Source organism: Salmo salar, chromosome 06 (assembly GCF_965601325.2).
Source record: "Salmo salar chromosome 06, fSalSal1, whole genome shotgun sequence".
Classification (NCBI taxonomy): domain Eukaryota; kingdom Metazoa; phylum Chordata; class Actinopteri; order Salmoniformes; family Salmonidae; genus Salmo; species Salmo salar.
This window is the reverse complement of record NC_138296.1, coordinates 95,543,022-95,552,500: the sequence shown is the minus strand read 5'-3', so window position 1 is coordinate 95,552,500 and position 9,479 is coordinate 95,543,022. Positions and strand designations below refer to the sequence as shown.

The window sequence follows — 9,479 nt, the reverse complement described above, 5'->3', positions numbered from 1 at the left end:
CAGCCAGTAGAGGATTCTGGTTTCTGTACTAGCACTTGAGAACTGCTGATGTAGAAAGAGCTTTATAAAATACATTTGATTGATTGATTGATTGATTGATTGATTGATTGATTGATTGGTTGATTGATTGATTGATTGATTGATTGATTGATTGGTTGGTTGATTGATTGATTGATTAGTCTCACCCAGCTACAGTAGATTAACTGAAAGTCGTTCTGGATCAGAGCGTCTGCTGAATGACTAAAATGATTGATTGTTTGATTGATTTTTCTATTGTTTGTTTGATCGATCAATCAAATGTATTAATATTGCCCTTCTTACATCAGCTGATATCTCAAAGTGCTGTAAAGAAACCCAGCCTAAAACCCCAAACAGCAAGCAATGCAGGTGTAGAAGCACGGTGGCTAGAAAAAACTCCCTAGAAAGGCCAGAACCTAGGAAGAAACCTAGAGAGGAACCAGGCTATGAGGGGTGGCCAGTCCTCTTCTGGCTGTGCCGGGTGGAGATTATAACAGAACATGGCCAAGATGTTCAAATGTTCATAGATGACCAGCAGGTTAAAATAATAATAATCACAGTAGTTGTCGAGGGTGCAACAAGTCAGCACCTCAGGAGTAAATGTCAGTTGGCTTTTCATAGACGATCATTCAGAGGTCGAGACAGCAGGTGCGGTAGAGAGAGCGAGAGAGAGAGAGTTGAAAACAGCAGGTCTGGGACAAGGTAGCACGTCCGGTGAACAGGTCAGGGTTCCATAGCTGCAGGCAGAACAGTTGAAACTGGAGCAGTAGCACGGCCAGGTGGACTGGGGACAGCAAGGAGTCATCATACCAGGTAGTCCTGAGGCATGGTCCTAGGGCTCAGGTCCTCCGGGAGGGGAGGGAGAGGGAGAGAGAGAGAATTAGAGAGAGCATATTTAAACTCACACAGGACACCAGATAAGACAGTAGAAATACTCCAGATATAACAGACTGATCCAAGCCCCCCCAGCACATAAATACTGTATTGACAGATTTATTGATTGATTGACAGGACCCTCCCATGGCGGTGACGCTGGGACTGAGGATGGAAGAGATGATCTTTAACCTGGCAGACACACACCTGTTCTTCAACGACTTAGAGGTAGGTACACACACCTGTTCTTCAACGACTTAGAGTTAGGTGAGCTCAGGAACACGTACACACACACACACACTCTGTATAGATACAGATGCTAATCCGGGATCACATCCCCACTGTCAGTGTAATCTAATTCACATCCCCACTGTCAGTGTAATCTAATTCACTGTGATTTTAAAAAGGTCAAACTGATTCCAGATCAGCACTCCTCCTCCTCCTCCTCCTCCTCCTCCTCCTCTGAGAGTCTGTGATTCGTGTGCAGCTCCATCATGTGTAGACACTGCCCCCTAGTGAGACAAACTAAAGACTTAAACTTGTCTGTCTGTCTGTCTGTCTGTCTGTCTGTCTGTCTGTCTGTCTGTCTGTCTGTCTGTCTGTCTGTGTGTGTTTCTGTGTGTGTGTGTGTGTGTGTGTGTGTGTGTGTGTGTGTGTGTGTGTGTGTGTGTGTGTGTGTGTGTGTGTGTGTTTCTGTCTGTGTGTTTCTGTCTGTGTGTGTGGGTGGGTGTTCAGGAGTGCGATCAGGTCCATATTGATGACGTGTCGTCCGATGACAACGGACAGGACCTGAGGTGAGCGTTCAACATCCGTACTGTTTCTACTTCACAGTTAAATGAGGAGTTCAGGATGACTTGACATTAGGCGGTTCCTCGCCCTGAGGAATAGTCTGTGGGTCAGGAGAAACTGGGATCCATGGGATTGTTTTCTTTAAACAGACAGACTTCACCCAAACTTCAAGTTGTACTATTCATTTAAGCCTACATCGTACCAGAGGAGGCTGGTGAGGGGAGGACGGCTGTTTATGAGCTCCCGAGTGGCGCAGCTGTCTAAGGCACTGCATCTCAGTGCAAGAGGCGTCACTACAGTCCCTGGTTCGATTCCAGGTTGTATCAAATCTGGCCCGTGATTGGGAGTCCCATAGGGCGGAGCACAATTGGCCCAGCGTTGTCCGGGTTTGGCCATCGTTGTAAATAAGAATTTGTTCTTAAATGACTTGCCAAGTTAAATAAATACAACATTTTAATTCAATTCTGCTCCAGCCATTACCACGAGCCCGTCCTCCCAAATTAAGATGCCACCAACCACCTGTGGTACAAGTACTACTACCTATGCGAATTGTCCATCCTGTGTAGTTGTGTAGCAAAAAACTGCTGCTGTTTGCAGCCCCGCAATTCTAAACTCAACAACAAGCACGCAGGATCGACAGCAAAATTAGGCTTAAATCATTTGAGTTAACCACTTAGCAATGTTCTGTGACATATTGTTCTGTTGAGAGGAGAATTCAAATCAAATATATTATCATTATTATTGACAGTAAATACAGTTTTTATAATAAAACATATAATTATTATTATTATTATTGACAGTAAATACAGTTTTTATAATAAAACATTATTATTATTATTATTATAGACAGTAAATACAGTTTTTATAATAAAACATTATTAATATTATTATTATTATTATAGACAGTAAATACAGTTTTTATAATAAAACATTATTAATATTATTATTATTATAGACAGTAAATACAGTTTTTATAATACATATAATTATTATTATTATTATTGACAGTACTTACAGTTTTTATAATACATATAATTATTATTATTATTATTATTATTATTATAGACAGTACTTACAGTTTTTATAATAAAACATATCATTATTATTATTATTATTATTATAGAGAGTACTTACAGTTTTTATAAAATATATTATTATTATTATTATTATTATTATAGAGAGTACTTACAGTTTTTATAAAATATATTATTATTATTATTATTATTATAGAGAGTACTTACAGTTTTTATAAAATATATTATTATTATTATTATTATTATTATTATAGACAGTACTTACAGTTTTATGCCAGTACTTGACAGTACTTACAGTTTTTATAAAATTTATTATTATTATTATTAATATTATTATTATTATAGAGAGTACTTACAGTTTTTATAAAATATATTATTATTATTATTATTATAGACAGTACTTACAGTTTTATAATAAAACATATAATAATAATTATTATTATTATTATAGACAGTACTTACAGTTTTTATAATAAAACATATCATTATTATTATTATTGACAGTACTTACAGTTTTGCAACTGATGGCTTCCATGCAGCGGCGACCAGCGCGAGTCTATGCCTGGCGACGGGTGTCCGTGGAGGGGTGGACTGGATGAGGAAACTAGCCTTCCGCTACAGAAGAGTCAAAGAGATGTATAGCACGTACAAAAACAATGTGGGGGGTAAGCCAATCGAAGAAGAGTTTACTGGAGAGGGGCCAATCAGAGAGCTCTTTTTAGGCAGGGGGGGGGGAAGAAATATATATATTTTTAGTAACTGTCAACGGATATGTATATTGTGTACATTTTAATCCACTAAGAAACATTTAGTATTGTCCTGTACTTTAGTAAAAAGGCAATGTTCCTGTGTTCATGAAGACCGCATTCACTGTAAAAAAAAAATTGCGTATGTCGGCTCAATTGGAAAACTTTGAAATGGCGCACAAAGTGTGGTCAGAGTAAATCCTGCCCCCTAATGTGGTTTATTGTTGTTATTTGTTGTTTATATTGTTGTTGTTAATTGTTGACAGGCCTGTTGGGCCCTGCTAAGAGGGATGCGTGGTTACAGCTAAGAGCTGAAGTGGAGGCTTTAACAGACTCCTGGCTCACCAACGCACTCAAGTCCCTGTCCATCATCAGCTCCAGGTGCCCCCACACACACACACACACACACACACAAAATGGCTGCCGACAAAACTGAGTCGGTCTCTGACACGAACATGACAAATAAAACAGAGATCAGAGTTATTTTTATGTAATGGAACAGTTGATACTGATACTAGTTACCTGTCTCTCTCTCTCTCTCTCTCTCTCTCTCTCTCTCTCTGCCTCTCTCCACTTGTCTTTTCTCCCCCTCCCTCTCTCTCCCTCTCCCTTTCTCTCTGTTTCTCTCCCTCTCTCCCACTCCATCTCTTCCTCATTCCCTCTCTTTCTCTCTCCCTCCATCTCTCCCCCTTCCTTCCTTCCTTCCTTCCTTCCTTCCTTCCTTCCTTCCTTCCTTCCTTCCTTCCTTCCTTCCTTCCTTCCTTCCTTCCTTCCTTCCTTCCTTCCTTCCTTCCTTCCTTCCTTCCTTCCTTCCCCACTCTCTCTCTCTTCCTCCCTCCCTCTCTCTCTCTCTCTCTCTCTCTCCCTCTCTCTCTCTGTCTCCAGGAGTAACTGTGTAAATGTGTTGGTAACAACAACCCAGCTGATACCAGCAGTGGCTAAAGTTCTGTTGTATAGTTTAGGATCTGTCTTCCCTATTGAGAACATATACAGTGCAACCAAAATAGGTAAGAACCACACACGCACGCGCACACACGCACGTACAGACCCATCTACACGCACACGCACACACACGCACACGCACACAGACCCATCTACACGCACACGCACATCTACACACACGCACACACACACGCACACACACGTACAGACCCATCTACACACACGCGCACACGCACGCACGTACAGACCCATCTACACACACACGCACATCTACACACACGCACACACGCACGCACACACACACACGTACAGACCCATCTACACGCACACGCACATCTACACACACGCACACACACACGCGCACACACACACACGTACAGACCCATCTACACGCACACGCACATCTACACACACGCACACACGCACGCACACACACGTACAGACCCATCTACACGCACACGCACATCTACACACACGCACACACGCACGCACACACACGTACAGACCCATCTACACACGCGCACACACACACACACGTACAGACCCATCTACACGCACACGCACATCTACACACACGCACACACACACGCGCACACACACACGTACAGACCCATCTACACGCACACGCACATCTACACACACGCACACACGCACGCACACACACGTACAGACCCATCTACACGCACACGCACACACACACACACACACACACACAATTGGAATTTAAGTTTACTTCCTGAACGGGAAATGGAATTAACCCCAAGCGGAACTCCACCCAAATTGACCAGGGATCTGACCTCTGTATGAGGCTATATGAAACCCTATGAGCTCTGGTCTAAAGTAGTGCACTGCATAGGGAATAGGGTGCCATTTGGGAGACAATCATGGGCCTGGGAGGGGAGGGTTGTTATGATGACAGTGTTGATGTTTCTGTGTTTATCTGAAGCATCTCCGTGGAGACCAGGTGTGTGTCAGGAACTATCAAGGCCAATCCATTTCTTTCTCTTGTGTTTTAAAAAAAAATGGAAAATAGGACAACCAAGGAATGTGTGTTTACAGATGGTTACATCAGTGTGTGTGTGTGGTGTGTGTGTGTGTGTGTGTGTGTGTGTTTGTTCTCTCTCCCCGTCTCCTCTCATTCCACTCCTTCATCGTTGATCTACAGAAATGTCTCATCCTCTCTCTTTTGTTAGAAAAACATCTGTGTTTAAGCTTTTCTCAAGTCCCAAGTGGCACCCTATTCCCTTTATAGTGCACTACTGTTGACCAGAGGGCCCGTAAAGCACACCCTTAGGGCTCTGATCAAAAGCTAGTGCACTATAAAGGAAATAGGGTGCCACTAGGTACACATCCTTTGTTGTTGTCTCCAGGCAAAGAGAGCTGTTTTGAGAGAATAGTCTCCCGCTTCGGCACTAACATTACCTATGTTGTCGTTGGCGACGGGCGAGACGAGGAGCATGCGGCCAGCCAGGTAACCTCACCCTGACCCCTTCTCTCTCTCTCCTGACCTCTAACCCTTGACCCCCCCCCCCCCCCCCTTTGTTTATGTTGCAGGCAAAGAGGGTTGCTTTGAGCGCATAATGCAGAGGTATGGCAGGAAGGTAGTATATGTTGTAGTAGGAGATGGTGTGGAGGAGGAGCAGGCAGCCATAAAGGTAAACATGAGAAGCTGACCTTTTGAAAAACCCGCCGTGACCCTGTAGAGTGTGTTGTGGTGTGAGGGATTCGGAGTGGTGGACAAGCCTGCTTTTTCTGCAGTAGTGTTCTTTTGTTATTGTTGTAACTTTAGTTTTTTTTTTTTTTTTGGTTTGGGGTTTTGGTGAGCTCTGGGGTGAAGTTTCCCCTAGATACAGATCTAAAATAAGCTTCCCCTTTTTCCCCAATTCTAACCTTACCCATTAGTGGGGGAAATTTAAAAATGTACCTAAGATCAGGGTCAAGGGGCAACTTCCCCCTACTCCTATGGTGTTTGTGTGAGCTCTGGTTTGGGATTTTCCTCTCATTGCTGTTCTTCTATTTGGGTTTGTTTCTTTGTTATTTCCATGAAACAAATGTAGAGTCCGGTTCTTGAGACCATACCTAAACCAGGCAAGCTCCATCGTGCTCCATCGTGCGCTCCCCCCCCCCCCCCCCCCCCCCCCCCCCCCCCCCCCCCACACACCTAACGCGATCACGACACACAGGTTAAAATATCAAAGCAAACTCTGAATCAATTACATTAATTTGGGGACAGGTCGCAAAGCATTAAACATTTATGGAAATTTAGCTGTTGTTAACGAATTTGTCCTGGGATATATACGTTGAGTTGTTATTTTACCTGAAATGCACAAGGTCCTCTACTCCGACAATTAATCCACACATAAAACGGTCAACCAAATAGTTTCTAGTCATCTCTCCTCCTTCCAGACTTTTTCATCTTTTGGACTTTATATGGCGATTGGCATCAAACTTTCATAGTCACCACGACGACCGACCGAACTCAGTTCATCTTTCAATCACCCACGTTGGTATAACCAATAAGGAGATGGCATGTGGGTATCTGCTTCTATAAACCAATGAGGAGATGGCATGTGGGTATCTGCTTCTATAAACCAATGAGGAGATGGGAGAGGCAGGACTTGCACCGTGTTCAGCATCATAAATAGAACTGACTTCTATTTTAGCGCTTGGCAACGCAGACGCTCGTTGGCCAGCGCGAGCAGTGTGGGTGCAATAATAGAATAACGTGTATTGTTTACATTTATTTAGCATCTTAGACCGATTTATGAAATGAAAGGAGACTGGTTCCTTAGACCAAATGATTGGGATTACAGGCCAGTGGTTCTACAGGCTAGTGGTTCTACAGGGCAGTGGTTCTGTAGGTCAGTGGTTCTACAGGCCAGTGGTTCTACAGGGCAGTGGTTCTGTAGGTCAGGGGTTCTACAGGCCAGTGGTTCTACAGGCCAGTGGTTCTACAGGTCAGTGGTTCTACAGGCCAGTGGTTCTGTAGGTCAGGGGTTCTACAGGCCAGTGGTTCTACAAGTCAGTGGTTCTACAGGCCAGTGGTTCAGTAGGTCAGGGGTTCTACAGGCCAGTGGTTCTATAGGTCAGGGGTTCTACAGGCCAGTGGTTCTACAGGGCAGTGGTTCTACAGGGCAGTGGTTCTACAGGTCAGTGGTTCTACAGGTCAGTGGTTCTACAGGTCAGTGGTTCTATAGGGCAGCGGTTCTACAGGTCAGCGGTTCTGTAGGTCAGTGGTTCTGTAGGTCAGCGGTTCTACAGGTCAGTGGTTCTGTAGGTCAGCGGTTCTACAGGTCAGTGGTTCTACAGGGCAGTGGTTCTACGGGTCAGTGGTTCTATGGGTCAGTGGTTCTACAGGTCAGCAGTTCTACAGGTCAGTGGTTCTACAGGTCAGTGGTTCTACAGGTTCTACAGGTCAGTGGTTCTACGGGTCAGTGGTTCTATGGGTCAGTGGTTCTACAGGTCAGCAGTTCTACGGGTCAGTGGTTCTATGGGTCAGTGGTTCTACAGGTCAGCAGTTCTACAGGTCAGTGGTTCTACGGGTCAGCGGTTCTACAGGTTCTACAGGTCAGTGGTTCTACAGGTTCTACAGGTCAGTGGTTCTACAGGCCAGTGGTTCTACAGGCCAGTGGTTCTACAGGCCAGTGGTTCTACGGGTCAGTGGTTCTGTAGGTCAGTGGTTCTACAGGCCAGTGGTTCTACGGGTCAGTGGTTCTACGGGTCAGCGGTTCTATAAGGGATGCTGCATGCGTTTTAACTGCAGTGCTTTGGCAAACCCATAGAGGGATATGTAGGCTAGCGTACCGTAGCTTGCATGACGACTTGGGGTTGCGTGTGTTGTGCTGGTGGTGTGTTGGCCCCTCCACAGGTATCTAATCAATGTGTCTCTCTCTCTCTCTCTCCCTCTATCCCTCACTCCCTCCTTCCTGCAGCACAACATGCCATTCTGGAGGATATCCAGTCACTCTGACCTGCTGGCGTTACACCAAGCACTGGAGTTTGAATACCTGTAACTGTTACCGTAGCAACAGACTGTCACTGTAACTGTTACCGTAGTAACGGACTGTTACTGTAACCGTTATCGTAGCAACAGACTATTACTGCAACTGTTACTAGAGCGCGGACTGTTACTGTAACTGTTACCGAAGCGACAGACTGTTACTGTAACTGTTACTATAGCAACAGACTGTATTTGTAGCAACGGACTGTTTCTGTAACTGTTCTGTAACTATAGCAACAGACGGAACACACCAGTACTACTACTACCACCACCACCACCTGTAATGGTTACCATGGCGACGGGAGACAGACCGTAGTCCCCTCTCCCTGGACTTCTTGTTTTTGTATATCTATTTAAGAAAACAACCACAGTACACTGCAACTTTTGGGTTTTGTCTTCATTTCTTTGTGTGTCTTTAAAAAAAAAAAAAATACATCTGGATTTGAGTACTCTAAACTTTCTTAAGACAACTAGGACTGAGAGAGGAGAGGGAGAGGGAGAGAGGGAGAGGGAGAGGGGAGGGGGAGGGGGAGGGGGAGGGGGAGAGGAGAGGAGAGGAGAGGAGAGGAGAGGGAGAGGGAGGGGGAGGGGGAGGGGGAGAGGAGAGGAGAGGAGAGGGAGAGGGAGAGGGAGAGGGAGAGGGAGAGGGAGGAGAGGGAGAGGGAGAGGGAGAGGGAGAGGGAGAGGGAGAGGGAGGAGAGGGAGAGGGAGAGGGAGAGGGAGAGGGAGAGGGAGAGGGAGAGGGAGAGGGAGGGGGAGGGGGAGGGGGAGAGGAGAGGAGAGGAGAGGAGAGGGAGAGGGAGAGGGAGAGGGAGAGGGAGAGGGAGGAGAGGGAGAGGGAGAGGGAGAGGGAGAGGGAGGAGAGGAGACGGGAGCACAGGACCTGACCTGGAACACTTATCACTCCTGCTGGACGAGCCCCAACCCATGAAATAACATCCAAGACTGCATCCCAAGTGGCACCCTATTCCCTATGTAGTGCACTACTGTTGACCAGGGCCCATGGGGCACCTGTTAGGGTTTTAGTCAACAGTAATACACTAATGCTTCAGCTGTAACCTGCTACCTACAGATCTG

General features: G+C 45.3%; 1 protein-coding gene across 1 annotated transcript; it reads left to right on the top strand.

Moving 5' to 3' along the window:
• The first annotated feature begins 1,027 nt into the window (after positions 1 to 1,027).
• Positions 1,028 to 8,783, top strand: LOC106608333 (protein phosphatase EYA4). The gene is made up of 7 exons (XM_082977095.1): positions 1,028 to 1,119; positions 1,627 to 1,685; positions 3,219 to 3,379; positions 3,727 to 3,841; positions 4,346 to 4,467; positions 5,773 to 5,873; positions 8,335 to 8,783. The coding sequence occupies exons 1-7, from the start codon at positions 1,039 to 1,041 to the stop codon at positions 8,413 to 8,415; spliced, it is 720 nt and encodes a 239-aa protein (XP_082833221.1). The 5' UTR covers positions 1,028 to 1,038; the 3' UTR covers positions 8,416 to 8,783.
• The last annotated feature ends 696 nt before the right edge of the window (positions 8,784 to 9,479 follow it).